We start from the raw sequence: 17292 nt of genomic DNA on the forward strand, positions 1-17292 counted from the left end.
TCCTTCTTCTTTCTTTCCTTCCTTCCTTCTTTCCTTCCTATCTCCCTCCCTCCCTCCCTCCCTTCTTTTCTTTCTTTCTTCTGTTTTATTCTTTTTTCTTTTTCTTTTTTCTTTCTTTCTTTTATTTTTGGTTTTATTTTTTATTTTTATTCTTTCTTTTCTTCTTTCTCTTTCTTTTGTTTCTTTCCTGCTTCTCCTTCTTTCTTTCTTTTCCCTCTTTCTTTTTTTTTTTTTTTTTTCGAGACAGTCTTGCTCTGTCGCCTAGGCTGGAGTGCAGTGGCATGATCTCCGCTCACTGCAGCCTCGGCCTTCCAGGTTCAAGCGATTCTCCTGCCTCAGCCTCCTGAGTAGCTGGGATTACAGGCGCGAGCCGCCGCGCCCGGCCTTTTTTTTTTTTTTAAACGAGTCTTGCTCTGTCGCCCAGGCTAAAGTGCAGTGACCGACCTTGGCTTACTGCAAGTTCTGCCTCCCAGATTCACGCCATTCTCCTGCCTCAGCCTCTGGAGTAGCTGGGACTACAGGCGCCCGCCAACACGCCTGGCTAATTTTTTGTATTTTTAGTAGAGACAGGGTTTCACTGTGTCAGCCAGGATGCTCTCGATCTCCTGACCTTGTGATCCGCCCGCCTCGGCCTCCCAAAGTGCTGGGATTACAGGCGTGAGCCACCACGCCTGGCCTCTTTCCTTTTTTTTTTTTTTTTTTTTGAGACAGTCTCACTCTGTCGCCCAGGCTGGAGTGCAGTGGCACAAACATGGCTCACTGCAGCCCCAACCTCCTGGGCTCAAGGACATTTCAACATGAGATCTGGAGGGGACAAACGTCCAAACTATGTCAAACTCCATGACATTCATACAATGACAAGATTGCCTAAGGAGACATTTCTCAACATGTCCCTGTCATTATGTGACCCAATGACTGTAATTCTTGTAAAGTTGGGTGCAGTAACTGCTCAGTACGACTGTTTTTCTTTAGGACATTGTTTCTGTACTGGAAGGAAAGGAATTGGAGTGAAGCACAAGTGACTTCAACCTTTTTTTTTTTTTTTTTTTTGAGACAGAGTTTCGTTCTTGTTGCCCAGGCTGGAGTGCAATAGTATGATCGTGGCTCATCGCAACCTCCGCCTCCTGGGTTCAAGTGATTCTCCCGCCTCAGCCTCCCCCGAATAGCTGGGATTACATGCATGTGCCACCACGGCCGGCTAATTTTCTATTTTTAGTAGAGACGGGATTTCTCCATGTTGGTCAGGCTGGTCTCAAACTCCCAACCTCAGGTGATCTGCCTGCCTCGGTCTCCCAAAGTGCTCGCATTACAGGCGTGAGCCACCACACTAGGCCGTGACTTTGACTTTAATTACCATGTGTTATTTATTTGTTTATCTTACAGACTGGGTCTCACTCTTTCACCCAGGTTGGAGTGCAGTGGTGCAATCATAGCGCACTGGAGCCTCAAACTCCTGGGCTTGAGCAATCCTCCTGCCTCAGCCTCCCGAGTAGCTGGGAGTACAGGTATCAGCCACCGTGCTTGGCTAATTTTTATTTTATTTTATTTTACTTTTTTGTAGAGATGAGGTCTCACTATGTTGCCTAGGCTGGTCTTGAATTCCTGGCCTTAAGTGATCCTCCGGCCACAGCCTCCCAAGTGGCTGACATTACAGGGGCATGCCACTTTGCCAGAACTGCTTCTGCTCCTGCCCAGGCAACCTCCTCAAATAGACTCTATCACCATAGATTAATTTTTTCCCTTCTTGATTTTTTTTTTTGGAGATGGAGTCTTGCAAGCAAGACTCTTTCATCCAGGCTGGAGTGCAGTGGGGTGACCTCATTTCACTGTAACTTCCGCCTCCCAGGATCAAGTGATTCTCCTGCCTCAGCCTTCCCAGTAGCTGGGACTGCTGGCATCCACCACCACACCCAACTGATTTTTGTATTTTTAGTAGAGACAGGGTTTCGCCATATTGGCTAGTCTGGTCTCCAACTCCTGACCTCAGGTGATCCGCCTGCCTTGGCCTCTCAAAGTGCCGTGATTAAAGATATGAGCCACTGCGCCCAGCATGTATCAATAGTTTTTCTTCTTTTCTTTTCTTTGAGACAGGGTCTCACTGTTCTTCAAGCTGGAGTGCAGTAGGTGAGATCATGGCTCACTGCAGCCTCAGCTTTCCAGGCTCAAGTGATCCTCCTACCTCAGCCCTCTGAGTAGCTGTGACTACAGGCATGCACCACTATGCCTGGCTAATTTTTATTTATTTATTTTATTTTATTTTATATTTATTTTTTTTGAGACAGAGTCTCTCCCTGTTGCCCAGGCTGGAGTGCAGTGGCACGATCTCAGCTCACTGCAACCTCCGACTCCCGGGTTCACACCATTCTCCTGCCTCAGCCTCCCGAGTAGCTGGGATTACAGGCATACACCACCACGCCCAGCTAATTTTTGTTTTTTGCAGAAACAGGGTTTCGCCATCTTGGCCAGAGTGGTCTAGAACTCCTGATCTCAGGTGATCCACCTGCCTCAGCCTCCTAAAGTTGTGGGATTACAGGCGTGAGCCACTGCGCCCGGCCAGTCTTTTGCTTTTTAGACATTCAGATAAGCAAGCTTAAAATTTTTAAAATATATTTCAGGCTGGGTGCAGCAGCTCACGCCTGTAATCCCAGCACTTTGAGAGGCCAAGGCAGGCGGATCACCTGAGGTCAGGAGTTTGAGACCAGCCTGACCAACATGGTGAAAACCTGTCTTACTAAAAATACAAAAAAAAAAAAAAAAAAAAACCAACTAGCCGCACATGGTGGCACTCGCCTGTAGTCCCAGCTACTCAGGAGGCTGAGGCAGGAGAATTGCATGAATCTGGGAGGCGGAGGTTGCAGTTAGCCGAGATGGTGCCACTGCACTCCAGCCTGGGTGACAGAGTGAGATTCCATCTCAAAATAAATAAATAAATAATAAAAATAAAATAAAATTTTTACATCTTTCCGTGTGCAGGAAAGAGCGAAAAAATAAATAATTTAAAAAAAATATCTTAAACGATTCTGAAGTGAATCAAGCCGATATGACAAATGTTAACATTTGTTAATCTTGGATTGTGGGTGTAAGTTAGGAGGCTCTGATCTGTTCTGCATTTAACATTTGTTTTTATTTTGTTGAAGAAGAAAACAGAAGCTCCTCCTGTCTCCATGGATGGTAGGTGAACTGGAGGTGTTTTCCTGTTTTCTCAGACCTCTCAACTGGACTTAACTGGGTTTGACAGTCTCTTCTATTTATTTATTTACTTTTGAGATGGAGTCTTGCTCTGTAGCCCAGCCTAGAGCGCGATGGCGCGCTTTCGGCTCGCTGCAACCTCTGCCTCCCAGGTTCAAGCAATTCTTCTGCCTCAGCCTCTCGAGTAGCTGAGATTACAGGTGCCTGCCACTATGCTTGGTTAATTTTTATATTTTTAGTAGAGACAGGAGTTCACCACGTTGGCCAGGCTAGTCTCGAACTCCTGACCTCAAGTTATCTACCCGCCTCAGCCTCCCAAAATGGTGGGATTACAGGCATGAGCCATTGTTCGCAGCCTGATGGTCTCTGCTATTACTCAATACAGACAATCCATGAGACTCCAAAATTGCCTCCACCTGCTTTGCTGGGGCATTTCTTCTCTCCTTAGGGACTGGTTTTCCCCAGGCTTCCAAGTTGCCTGGCCTTGGTCTCTCTCTCCACCTTTGCACAGTGCATTCCAACAGTGGGAGATGGCCTGGGCTTGGATCCCTGCCAGCTGTGTGACCTTGGGCCTGGGATTAATGTGCTCTGAGCTTTACTTCACACACCTGGCCACAAATATGCTAATGCCCTCATGTCATCCGCTTCACTTAAGGATTAAATGTTTTTAATTTTAATATTATTTTATTTTTGTATGTGTGAGACAGAGTCTCCTTCTGTTGCCCAGGCTGCAGTGCAGTGGCACAATCACAGCTAACTGTGGTCTTGAGCTCCTGGGCTCAAATAATCCATCCACCTCACCCTCCACCTCACCCCACTGAGTAGCTGCAACTACAGGTGTGCAACACCACACCCGGTTAATTTTTTCTTTTTCTCCTTCTCCTTCTTTCTTCTTTCTTCTTTCTTCCCCTTCCCCTTCCCTTTCCTTTTCTTTTCTTTTTATTATTATTTTTTGAGACGGAGTTTTGCTCTTGTTGCCCAGGCTGGAGTGCACTGGCATGATCCAGCTCACCTCAACCTCCATCTCCTGGGTTCAAGCGATTCTCCTGCCTCAGCCTCCTCCTGAGTAGCTGGGATTACAGGCATGTGCCACCATGCCCAGCTAATTTTGTATTTTTAGTAGGGGTTTCTCCATGTTGATCAGATTGGTCTTGAACTCCCGACCTCAGGTGATCCACCTGCCTCGGCCTCCCAAAGTGCTGGGATTACAGGCACGAGTCACTGCGCCCGGCTTTTCATTTTTGAAACTTGAGTCTTGCTCTGTCGCCCAGGGTGGAATGCAGTGGCGTGATCTTGGCTCACTGCAACCTCCACCTCCCAGGTTCAAGCGATTTTCCTGCCCCAGCTTCCAGAGTAGCTGGGATTACAGGCATGTGCCACCATGCCTGGCTAATTTTTTTTTTTTTTTTTTTTTTTTGAGATGGGGTCTCACTCTGTTGCTTAGGCTGGAGTGCAAGGCCGCGATCTCGGCTCAGGGTAACCTCCGCCTACTGGGTTCAAGTGATTATCCTGCGTCAGCCTCCCGAGTAGCTGGGATTACAGGTGCCTGCCACCATGCCCAGCTAATTTTTTGTAGTTTTGGTAGAGACGGGGTTTCACTACATTGGCCATGCTGGTCTCTAACTCCTGAGCTCAGGTGATCTGCCCACCTCGGCCTCTCAAAGTGCTGGGATTACAGGCATGAGTCACCGCACTGGCCTTTGGTAGGAAAATTTAAGAGGGTGGCAAAAACTTAAGATACACAAAATGTCCGTACAATTTATCTTTTTTTTTTTTTATTTTTTGAGATAGGGTCTTGCTATGTTGCCCAAGGTGGTCTGGAATTCCTGGTCTCAAGCGATCTTTCTGCTTCAGCTTCCTGAGTAGCCCCAAATAACCAATAGTTATTGTTGTTGTTTTTTGTTTTGAGACGGAGTCTTGGCTCTGTCACCCAGGCGGGAGTGCAATGGCACAATCTCGGCTCACTGCAATCTCCACCTCCCGGGTTCAAGCATTTCTCCTGCCTCAGCCTCCCGAGTAGCTGGGATTACAGGTATATGCCACCACGCCCGGCTACTTTTGCATTTTCAGTACAGACAGGGTTTCTCCATATTGGTTAGGCGGGTCTCAAACTCCTGACCTCAAGTGAACTGCCCTCCTTGGTCTCCCAAAGTGCTGGGATTATAGGCGGGAGCCATGGTAACTGGCTGATTCTTTCTTTACTTGGCTTTTTTTTTTTTTTTTTTTTTTTTTTGAGACAGAGTGTTGCTCTGTCACCCAGGCTGGAGTGCAGGGGCGCCATCTCGGCTCACTGCAAGCTCCGCCTCCTGGGTTCACACCATTCTCCTGCCTCAGCTTCCCAAGTAACTGGGACTACAGGCGCCCGCCACCACGCCCGGCTAATTTTTGTGTTTTTAGTAGAGATGGGGTTTCACCATGTTGGCCAGGGTGGTCTTAAACTCCTGACCTCAGCTAATCCATCCACTTTGGCCCCCCAAAGTGCTGGGATTACAGGTGTCAGCCACCACGCTCGGCCTGCAAAACCCTACCTTTACAAAATTTTTAAAAATTAGCTGGGCATGATAGGTAACAGAGTCACACCCTGAAGCAGGAAAGAGGAAAGTGGAGGGAGAGAGGGAGGAAGATAGGAAAATAAATCTGCCAGGATCTAATGAAGCTCAGTGACCATGTCACCATGCTACTCCTAGGTATTTAAAAGAAATGAAAATTTATCTTCCCCAAAATACTCTTACAGTACAAGTTTATTAACAGTGGCCAAAGACCGGAAACAATCAGTTAGCCAAGAACAGGTGGGTGAAACTATATTGGCTACATTACAGTATAGCCACACAATGAAATACCACTCAGCAATAAAAACGAGCTGTTGATATCCCCACAACACAGACAATTCTCAAAAACACTTTGTTGGGGCCAGGCAGAATGGCTGATGTAATCCTAGCACTTTGGGAGGCTGAGATGGGCAGATCACATGAGGCCAAGAGTTCGAGACCAGCCTGGCCAATATGGCGAAACCCCGTCTCTACTAAAAATCTGAAAATTAGCCAGGTGTGGTGGCGGGCGCCTGCAGTCCCAGCTACTCAGGAAGCTGAGGCAGGAGAATTGTTTGAACTCGAGAGGCGGAGGTTGCAGTGAGCAGAGATTGCGCCACTGCACTCCAGCCTGGGTGACAGCGCCAGACTCCGTCTCAAAAAAAAAAAAAAAGTTTTGTTGAGCAAAAGTCAGATACAAAAGACAATCTATTGCATGCTTCTACTTATGTGAAATTCAAGGAGACAAAACTATCATGGAGTGATAGAAATCCAAATACTGCAAAATGGTCTCTCCACTCGAACCATTCCACGCTCCCTATTCTTTTTCAGAGCCTCCACTGTGGAGGACCCCAGGCCGCATATTGATAGCAACTGGGACAGTTCCGGTTTCAGCGCCCAGCGCAGAAGCCACGCTTCGAAAAGGGTGGGGCACACGCCAAGGGGCAACCATCTGGTCTTCAGTTATCAGTACTAAACATGGCGGCTCCCACCGAGCACCACACCCAGATCACGAGACCGCGCGCTGCCGGCCCCAGTCTGTCGGCTCACTGGGGCGCGCCTACTTTTAGATTGACCAATGAACGCGAGGCGTAAGGCAGGCCCTCTTTCTTCCCGTCTCCGCCAATAATCTCCCGGTCCCTTCCACAGGACCCAATCACTGCTTCAGCCTCTCTTGAATGAAAAGGCAGCGGTCCAGTGAGCAGAGCAGCAGCCCGACGCAAGAGGCAGGAAGCGCAGCAGCTCGTGTCTGAGCGCCCGGCGGAAAACCGGTCAGAAGGCTCTCTTAGCAGCACGCGGAGAAGAACGGGGAGCCAGGTGAGCGGCGGATCCCGGGCGCGGGGCAGCGGTGTGGGGACGTCTGACCTGAGAGCGAGAGGACTAGGGGAGACGTTGGGAGCTAAGGGGAGGAGGAGAAAGGGTCGCGAGACCGGGGGGGCGGGGCGGTTGGTGTGTTAGAGCGCTGTGTGTTGGCCGTTGGGGACCGGGGCGCATGCGCTAGGGGTGGGCCGGCCGTTGGCGCGCGGGGCTCGGGGCCCGCTTCTGGGAGGGGCTGTCATGGCCGACGGCGCTCCGAGTCCCACTTGGAGTTCGTCAGTCCGTCCGAATAGACCCCGCGGCGGCCTGAGGCCATTTGGAGAGGGACGAGGGCGTGACGCTGGGGTCTGGGGCCTGGGTGGGAGAAGTCGGAGCTTCCAGTTTTCAGGGGTTTCTTTGGGTCCGAGGGACTTGACCCCTTTCCCAGTTTACTTTCTTCTTGGTCTACTTTTCACGGGATTCGGGATTCTGAGATTTGGGGCACATAAGACTTTCTTTTGGAAGGCCGGGCGCGGTGGCTCTTGTAATCTCAGCACTTTGGGAGAGACCCAAGGAGGGCAGATCACTTGAGGTCAGGAGTTCGAGACAAGCCTGGCCAACATGGTGAAACTCCTTCTCTACCAAAAAAAAAAAAGCCGAGCGTGGTGGCGGGCGCCTGTAGTCCTAGCTACGCGGGAGGCTGAAGCACGAGAATCGCTTGAACCCGGGAGGCAGAGGTTACAGTGAGCCGAGATGGCGACACTGCACTCCAGCCTGGGTGCCAGTGCGAGATTCTGCCTCAAAAAAAGAAAAAAAAGACTTTGTTTTGGAAATAGGAGTCCCCAGGTGGGAATAAACTCCGGGGTGGAAAGCCTGCCTGGGGACACTTGAGGGTAAATGGGTGTACGTGGCGTGTCTGGGTTGTGAGTTCCCTGCTGTCACCTTTCAAGTTCATCCGCTTCTGGCGCCTCAGCGGTCATGGCTACCCACTTTGGGCGGGGAAAACCCCGCCGGATCCTGTTTTGAGTTTTAGATCCTGTCCAGCCCGGTTTCTTGAAAATTTTGTGTCTTAACGGATTCAAATTGCCCCAATTTATGTTTCTCTGTCTCTCTTTCTCTCTCTCTTTTTTTTTTTTTTTTGAGACAGTCTCGCTCTGTCGCCCAGGCTGGAGTGCAGTGGCACTATCTCGGCTCACTGCAACCTCCGTCTCCCGGGTTCAAGCAAGCACATCCGGCTAATTTTTGTATTTGTAGTAGAGACGGGTTTCACCATATTGGCCAGGCTTGTCTCTTAATTCCTGACCTCGAGTGATACGCCCGCTTCGTCTCCCAAAGTGCTGGGATTGCAAGCGTGAGCCACCACTCCCGGCCCCAATTTCTTTTTTTAAGTTTATTTTTCTTGAGAAAGGGTCTTCCTCTGTCACCCAGGCTGGAATGTCGTGGCGCCATCACGGGCAGCCTCGACCTCCTGGCTCAAGCGTTCCTCCCCAGCACAGCCTTCCAAGTAGCTGGGACTACAGGCCCATGCCACCACACCCGGCTAATTTTTTTAAAAAATTGTTTTTGTATAGACGGGGTCTCGACTTATTGTCCAGGTTGGTCTCGAACTCCTGGGCTCAAGCCATCCACCCACCCTGGCTTCTCAAAGTGCTGGGATTACAGAAGTGAGCACCATGCCCGGCCTGCCACAAATTTCTTTCCCCACCAACAAAACAACTTTGCTTTATTTCCTTAAAATACAGCATCTCTTGGCCACCTAGATGTGGAGCCCAGAATAGACTGTGGCTCTTCTTTACCCATGGATTGCTCAGGGGATGTTCCTGTCTTGTGGCATGTCCCATCCTTTCTTTCCTTACGTCATGCCCCTACCCTGGTTACTTCTCTTTCATTTGGTGACTGGTTTTCCCTGCTGCTGGTCTTAACCTCCCCCCTCATCTGTGGAGTAAATTACAGTACTCTTGGGCAGATCCTGATTGACTCTCAGCTCCAACCTAATTAGCAATTCCCTATTGCTTAGCAAGTACACATGCCCAGGCTGGGCGTGGTGGGTGGCTCATGCCTGTAATCCCAGCACTTTGGGAGGCAGAGGCAGGAGGTTTGCTTGAGTCCAGGAGTTCACGACCAGCCTGGGAAACATGGTGAAACCCTGTCTCTACTAAAAATACAAAAATTAGCCAGGCGTGGTGGCATGCACCTGTAGTCCCAGCTACACAGGAAGCTGAGGTGGGAGACTCACTGGGTCTGGGAGGTCGAAGCTCCAGTGAGCTATGATTGCACCACTGCACTCCAGCCTGGGTGACAGAGCGAGACCCTGTCTCCAAAAAAAAAAAGGAAAAAAAAGAAAAAACATGCCCTGTGGCCGACCAGCTCTTCCAGCTTTCTCTTCTGCCCGGACGCCAGCCAGCTAGTCCTACTCTCCATACCCCAAAAGGCTTTGGTGCTTTTTGGACTGACCTTTCTTGGCTCATGTTTTCCCTGCTGCCTGGGAAGTGACCCCTTCAGATTGCCTGTTTGATCAGATAAAGAAACCTGCTCAGCTCTGCCTGAACTCCTTTATTCTAGTTCCATTTATTCAGCCTATGCTATGGAGTGCTTATTAGCTGTTCTCACAGGGCAGGGCTGACTGGAAGCGGTGCTGTTTTATTTGGGGCTGTAAGGAAATGCCTTTCTGGAGCAAAGGAGGCCCAAAAGAAGTGGGGGATTTGTGACCCAGACAGCAGGAACAGCAAGTGCAAAGGTGCTGAGGTGTGTTTGAGACAGTAGCAAGGCTGGTGAGTGAGGGGCAATGGGGGAGATGAGTCTGAGTATAGAGGAGTCAGGTCAGGAGGTGCCTGGTAGGCTGGCTGTGTGGAAACTTGAGTTTTTTTCTAAGCACAGTGGGAAGGAACCCATTAAAAGTTTTGAGCAGAGCAGTGATGTACTCAGGCTTTTTTTTTTTTTTTTTTTTTTTAAATTTATTTTTTGAGGCAGTCTTGCTCTGTCACCCAGGCTGGAGGGCAGTGGTGTGATCTTGGCTCACTGCAGCCTCTACCTCCTAGGTTCAAGTGATTCTCCTGCCTCAGCCTCCCGGGTAGCTGGAATTACAGGTGCCCGCCACCACACCCGGCAAATTTTTGGTATTTTTAGTAGAGATGGGGTTTCACCATGTTGGTCAGGCTGGTCCTGGACTTCTGACCTTAGGTGATCCGCCCGCCTCGGCCTCCCAAAGTGCTGGGATTACAGGCGTGAGTCACTGGGCCTGGCCGTGACTTAGTTTGATAGGTTCTTTCTGGCTGCTCTGGGGAGGGGCTGGGGGATGGCAACAGGGAAACCGGGGAGGAGGCTATTGGCTTAATTCAGCCAAGAGATGATGGCCTCTGCATGTCCAGCTGACAGTGGTTAAGCAAAATGTATATTGATGAGATGGAACATTAGGTGACCATGGAAAGAAATGAGGCCGGGTGTGGTGGCTCACACCTGTAATCCCAGCACTTTGGAAGGCCAAGGTGGGTGGATTGCCTGAGCCCAGAAATTGGAGATCAGCCTGGGCAACATGGTGAAACCCCATCTCTGTTACAAATACAAAAATTAGTGGTGGCGGGTGCCTGTAGCTTCTGCTACTAGGGAGGCTGAGGTGGAAAGATCGCTTGATTGAGCCTAGGAGGCAGAGGTTGAAGTGAGCTTTGATTGGGCCACTGCACTCCAGTCTGGGCAACAGAGCAAGACCTTGTCTCAGAGGGGGAGAAAAAAAGGGAGTGCTGATGATGTGCTAGAGCACACTGTGCTGAGTGAAGAAGCCAGACACAGAATGTCACACATTGTAAGATTTCATTTATGTGAAACGTCCACAACAACAAGCAGATCCAGAGAAACAGAAAGCAGATTAGTGGTTGCCCGGGGCTGGGGTGGGGTGTTTAGGGTATGGATGGGTAAAGGGTACAGGAGCTTTTATTTCAAGGTGATGAAGTATTCTAAAATTGCACGTGTGGTAGTAGTTGCACATGTTTGTTCTACACTAAAAACCACTGAATTGTCTGCTTTAAGTGGTGAGTTGTATAGCATGTAAATATCTCTGTGAAGTTTTTTTTTTTTTTTTTTAGGCTGGAGTGAAGTGGCATGATTTTGGCTCATCACAACCTCTGCCTCCCGGGTTTAAGCGATTCTTCTGCAGCAGCTTCCCGAGTACCTGGGATTATAAGCGCCTGCCACCACACCTGACTAAATTTTTGTATTTTTAGTAGAGATGGGGTTTCACCATGTTGGTCAGGCTGGTCTGGAACTCCTGACTTCAGGTGACCCGCCCACCTTGGTCTCTCAAAGTGCTGAGATTACAGCGTGAGCCCCTGTGCCTGGCCTGTAAAGCTGTTCTAATTAAAAATAATAACAAGGCCAGGCGCAGTGGCTCACACCTGTAATCCCAGCACTTTAGGAGGCCTAGGCGGGCGGATCACGAGGTCAGGAGTTCGAGACTAGCCTGACTGACATGGTGAAACCCTGTCTCTACTAAAAATACAAAAATTATCTGGGCATGGTGGCAAGCACCTGTAATCCCAGCTACTCAGGAGGCTGAGGCAGGAGAATCTCTTGAACCCTGGAGGCGGAGGTTGCAGTGAGCTGAGATGCCACTGTGCTGTAGCCTGGGTGACAGAGCAAGACTCCGTCGCCAAAAACAGGTGATAGCACATTGGGGCCAGCATGGTGGCATAGGTGAGAACTGGCCAGAGGGCCAGTTGGGTCCTCTGGGTGGGATTCACTTGGGTGGGATTCACTGCCTCATGGACAGGGATGTTGAGAGAGAGAAAACAGCCATTGAGAGAATGGAATTGCTGTTTCTGGGCTGGGATTGAGTGACAGCGGGGCCAGAAGTGGCTTAGGATCCTCAGCATCCAGCCTCAGGAAGAATTGTAGCAGCTGCAGCCCTCTGCTCCACCCCCCACTGGAGTCTGGGGTAGGGGAGGAGGATGAAAGACAATTGTCCTCATGTTTGGGTCCCTTGCACCTAGCAGGCACTTGGTATGCATTAGATTAATAAAGCAAAGAGGTAGGCAGACTTTGTATTAATTCCATTTTCCATCTTCTCAGCTTTATTTTTATTGGCCCAGGCCCAATAGGAGGCCTTTCATGAGAGCACTTAATTATTCCCCTGTGCAGACCACAGAAAGGGGGAGAAGCTGGGGCTGGGCAGATACTGCTTGCTCTCTTGCAAACTCAGTTCCCGCCAGCATCCTGGCAGGCCTACCCTGGGGTCTTTGGGCTTCTGCCCCATGCAAGCCCAGTGGGTTCCTTGGGGAGTGATAGGTAGGGGGCTTCTCTGGGCTAGGTATCCCAAGGAGGTTCACTGGAGCTGAGGCTTGCGTGTGGAGAAGAAGGCATTTGTGCAGAGACCTGGGGGCCGAGCATTGCTGGTGGTGACAACCGGGTTCAAAGGCTTGGGGCAGGAGCTCCAGGGGTCTGAGCAGCTGAACAAGGCTGAGGGTGGTGTGGGATGAGGTGGGCAGGGGTCAAACCAAGGGGATTGCCTGGCCTGTGGTGAGAGTTGGGATTTTAACTCTGCAAGCCATGGGAAGCCCTTGGAGGTGGAGGGTGTTCTGTCTGTGGATGTGGCAAGCGGGGCATGGGGGAGAGATGGGGTGGCTTGGGGGTGCGGAGGTGAAGACAGGGCGAAGCTACGAGATGCAGCCCAGGTGGAGCTGATGGGCTGGCTTATGGAAGGAGGTGGTAGAGAATGCCGTTTGAATGAAGCTTCATCATCCTTCTGTGCCCACTCGCCGGACCCTGCCTCTCTCTCTTCTCAGCATCATGGCAGAACAGGATGTGGAAAACGATCTTTTGGATTACGATGAAGAGGAAGAGCCCCAGGCTCCTCAAGAGAGCACGCCAGCTCCCCCTAAGAAAGACATCAAGGGATCCTACGTTTCCATCCACAGCTCTGGCTTCCGGGACTTTCTGCTGAAGCCAGAGCTCCTGCGGGCCATCGTGGACTGTGGCTTTGAGCATCCATCTGAGGGTACGCCTTCTGGGTGTCATCCTCTTGCCCAGGTCCTCACCAAGACAAGACCAGCCCTGCCCGCCCGGAGCAGTGCTGCCTCTAGTGTGACGTGGGTGAGGGAGGGGCCTGCTCGCCCCTCAGATCAGTTGCACCCAGCGGGGCCTATGGCTGCTCTTAGCACCTGGGGTGCTCTGCTTTGACCAGGCGGATACCCTAGCCCGGCAGGTGTCTATGGCCTTGTCCGGACTTGGCCTCTTCTGATTGCCTTCACTGTGGGCCCCCCCGGTCAACTGGTGAGCAGCCTGCACGGGGGTGTCTCCAGGTTCTCGTCCCTCACGCTCTGCTTCTCCTGCAGTCCAGCACGAGTGCATTCCCCAGGCCATCCTGGGCATGGACGTCCTGTGCCAGGCCAAGTCCGGGATGGGCAAGACGGCGGTCTTCGTGCTGGCCACCCTACAGCAGATTGAGCCTGTTAACGGACAGGTGGGTGGGCTCCTCCCTTCCCAGCCCCACCCTACCTGTGGCGGCCGAAGTAGAGTAGGCTAGGTGAGGTGGCTCACACTTGGTAGCCCATCGCTTTGGGAAACCGAGGCTGGGGGATCGCTTGAGGCCAGGAAGTCGAGGCTGCAGTGTGCTATGATCCTACCACTGCACTCCAGCCTGGGTGACAGAGGGAGACTCTGTCTCAAAAAATAGAGTAATCAGTTATAACAAAAATCAGAAATTGCCAGTAAGCCAAAATAACTGGAAAGTGCCCACAGTTTGCCCCTTGCCCCAGAGGCATTGCTGCTGTTTTGCCACCTATCTAGAGAGTGTCCATCTATGAAGGTTGGGTTGCCCTGAATCCAGCTGTCACTGCTGTCCTTGCTGTTAGGCCCTGGCTATCTTCTCCCTTTATCTTGCTGTGTGCCACTATCCTGGGGAGACACTTCAGTGAATTCTGGTGTCTTGCTCCTGAGTCAGGCTGGGTGCACATCTTTGGGCCTCATATTGGCGCCCATGCCCTCGTTATCTCAGAGCACATCCTAATGGATGAAGGTGCCGTGGAGGGCTGTGGTGTGGTCCACTGTCTGGTGGCATGGGTGGGAAGACCGGGGCTGAGGCCGCCTGAGTGCGGAGATTCAGGAAATCCTTAAAGAGCTGGGTCCCACGTCACCCGGGCAGGCCAGGTCTAACCATTATGCGGGCCATTGTCTGTTTCTCGTTGCGGGTCCTGGTGTTGGGAGACAGGTTTCAGTAACTGTGGGAGGGTGTAGGGAGTGAGGGTTAGAGAAGGGCCGTGAGAAGGGGAGGCATTTGGACTGGGTCTTCAAATGGCCTGTGGTGTGAGGCGGACTGGGTTGGGTGGACTCTGGTGGGGGAGGGGTTTAGGATACTGCCTGAAGGCCCTTTTCTTGTGCCACTTCCCAGGTGACGGTCCTGGTCATGTGCCACACGAGGGAGCTGGCCTTCCAGATCAGCAAGGAATATGAGCGCTTCTCCAAGTACATGCCCAGCGTCAAGGTGAGCCCCTCAGGTTGGACTTGGTCAGGCGCCGCTTGGTTTCTGCAGCTTTGTTAGCCTCAGCTCTGGCCCAGCCAGCATTTACCAAGCTTGGCAGGGGCAGCTGCCTTTGAGGTTTGCGGTGGTTTTTGCTCCTTAAAAGCCTGATGAATTATGCATGGCTCCCAGGGGCCTGTGCAGGTCCCAGCCTGGGGCTTCCTTTGAGTGGAGCCCCGGTAGGCTCTCAGGCCTGTCTTGGTCTCCTGAGGCCTCCTGTTCACAGGTGCTGGGGTTGGGTATTAGGTGCCCTCGGGCTGCTGGGGCCGAGCTGGTTGGCTGCCTTGGGCCGGGTATCAGCATGGAGCAGCTTCCTCCTCCTCCCCGTAGGTGTCTGTGTTCTTCGGGGGTCTCTCCATCAAGAAGGATGAAGAAGTGTTGAAGAAGAACTGTCCCCATGTCGTGGTGGGGACCCCGGGCCGCATCCTGGCGCTCGTGCGGAACAGGAGCTTCAGCCTAAAGAATGTGAAGCACTTTGTGCTGGACGAGTGTGACAAGATGCTGGAGCAGCTGGGTGAGTCATCTGCCTTGCAGCCTCAGCTGGAGAGTCAGCAACTAGGCGGGCCCCATAGCAGGCGGAAGACTCTTGAGTGGGTCACATGGGTGGCTGGCAGGCCGGGCTCCTGTGGTGATCTTAGGGAAAGCTCTGCTGCCGGCAGAGGGACGTGCTGTTTCTGAGCCCGAGCCAAATGGGACCACGGGATCCAAATAAGCCCCCGTCCCTCCTGGACGTAAAGGCACGTGCACATACCTCTAGGAGTGTGAGGCTTCTGCCACCTGTTGGGTTGGTTCTAGGCCCCACCTGCCCTCAGTGAGCCTCGACAGGGCCGGTGGGAGATGGGCTTGTGTCCTGGGAGGCAGCTGCAGCTCTCACCCCAGCGGCTGTCTCTGCCTCAGGCTTCCCTCCCTGAAGCGTGTCTCGAGGCGCACGGGCACGGCTGCTCCGCGCCAGCGCGTAAGTGGATTGCAGCTCCTCCCGCGCCTGCGCTCGCTGGCCACCCCCCAGCCCCTCAGGCACCAGGACTGGCCACTCCCGCGGCTCACTCTGCCCTCGTCACGGTGCCACTGGCTCCCTGGCACAGGTTGGGAGGGGTCTGGGTCTGGTCTGGGGTGGGGGTCCTGCATGGCAGACGCTCATGCCCACACATGTCTTGCCCTCCCCACCCAGACATGCGGCGGGATGTGCAGGAGATCTTCCGCCTGACACCACACGAGAAGCAGTGCATGATGTTCAGCGCCACCCTGAGCAAGGACATCCGGCCTGTGTGCAGGAAGTTCATGCAGGATGTGAGTAAGGCGAGAGTGGCAGCTTCGGCCTTCCCCAGGGGCCTGGAGCCTGGGGCCCCAGGACACCCGCACAGCCCACATGCCTCGGAGGATGCTGGGATGCTGGGAGCCGGCGGAGCCTCCTTTCCTCCCCTCGGTCTTGTCAAACTGGGAGTCAAGCTTGGTCCACACCTGAGCCGGGCCAGAGCTTACATCCAGGTTTTGAGCGATGTTTACTGAGGTCCAGTGCAGGAGGCCCTCTGGGAAGCGTCGCACAAAGGAGTCGCCCACTGGAAGGTTCTGGGCAGGCGAGATGCCCAGAGGTGATCCCTGCCCGCCCCTCCCACCTCCCTTCCCACACAGCCCATGGAGGTGTTTGTGGACGACGAGACCAAGCTCACGCTGCACGGCCTGCAGCAGTACTACGTCAAACTCAAAGACAGTGAGAAGAACCGCAAGCTCTTTGATCTCCTGGACGTGCTGGAGTTTAACCAGGTGACACTTCCATCAGCCCATCCTGGGGCTCTGGACCATCGGGAGGTCGCTGGGCCGCCAGACTATGTGGCCCTGACCGCCACTCCTTCCCTCAGGTGATAATCTTCGTCAAGTCAGTGCAGCGCTGCATGGCCCTGGCCCAGCTCCTCGTGGAGCAGAACTTCCCGGCCATCGCCATCCACCGGGGCATGGCCCAGGAGGAGCGGTGAGTGCGAGCCACCCGCCAAGGCTGCAGGGAGCGCCACCCAGGAGCCCAGTGTTTGACGGCCTCCACTTGTTTCTCCTGCACCCCAGCCTGTCACGCTATCAGCAGTTCAAGGATTTCCAGCGGCGGATCCTGGTGGCCACCAATCTGTTTGGCCGGGGGATGGACATCGAGCGAGTCAACATCGTCTTTAACTACGACATGCCTGAGGACTCGGACACCTACTTGCACCGGGTGAGCGGCCTCACGGGCATGTTGCTTTCCCCTGGCGGTGGGGTGGGGCCCCAACCCTGCTTTTCCTCAAGTCCTGAGGTGGTATCTGTGGCCTGACCCTGATCCTGTCTGCCTGCAGGTGGCCCGGGCGGGTCGCTTTGGCACCAAAGGCCTAGCCATCACTTTTGTGTCTGACGAGAATGATGCCAAAATCCTCAATGACGTCCAGGACCGGTTTGAAGTTAATGTGGCAGAACTTCCAGAGGAAATCGACATATCCACATACAGTAAGTGCCTTGGGCAGGGCAGGGGGCTGGGGCAGAGGGTTCCTACCCCAGCCCTTCGGTTCACCGCTTCCTGTGTCTTACAGTTGAGCAGAGCCGGTAACCACCACGTGCCCCGCCAGTCCAGAACCGCCCACCCGGAGCTGCCCACCCGGAGCCGCCCGCATGCAGCTTCACCTCCCCTTTCCAGGTGCCACTGTTGAGAAGCTAGAAATTGTGTGAGAATAAACTTGTTATTACGGAAACCTGGCTCCCACACCATCTGTTTCTTGGTCATCTCGGCCTTTGACGGACACCCTGGGCCTGGCG

The 17292-nt window shown here is 52.7% G+C and overlaps 1 protein-coding gene across 1 annotated transcript; it reads left to right on the forward strand.

Moving 5' to 3' along the window:
• The first annotated feature begins 6878 nt into the window (after positions 1–6878).
• DDX39A (DExD-box helicase 39A) lies at positions 6879–17233 on the forward strand. The gene is made up of 11 exons (XM_010361572.2): positions 6879–7034; positions 12788–12999; positions 13337–13464; positions 14392–14484; positions 14851–15034; positions 15689–15807; positions 16150–16281; positions 16377–16486; positions 16576–16720; positions 16839–16986; positions 17070–17233. Exons 2-11 carry the CDS (start codon positions 12792–12794, stop codon positions 17084–17086), a joined length of 1284 nt encoding a protein of 427 aa, XP_010359874.1. The 5' UTR covers positions 6879–7034; positions 12788–12791; the 3' UTR covers positions 17087–17233.
• The last annotated feature ends 59 nt before the right edge of the window (positions 17234–17292 follow it).

The sequence above is a fragment of the Rhinopithecus roxellana genome, chromosome 8, assembly GCF_007565055.1.
Source record: "Rhinopithecus roxellana isolate Shanxi Qingling chromosome 8, ASM756505v1, whole genome shotgun sequence".
In the NCBI taxonomy this organism is placed as follows: Eukaryota; Metazoa; Chordata; class Mammalia; order Primates; family Cercopithecidae; genus Rhinopithecus; species Rhinopithecus roxellana.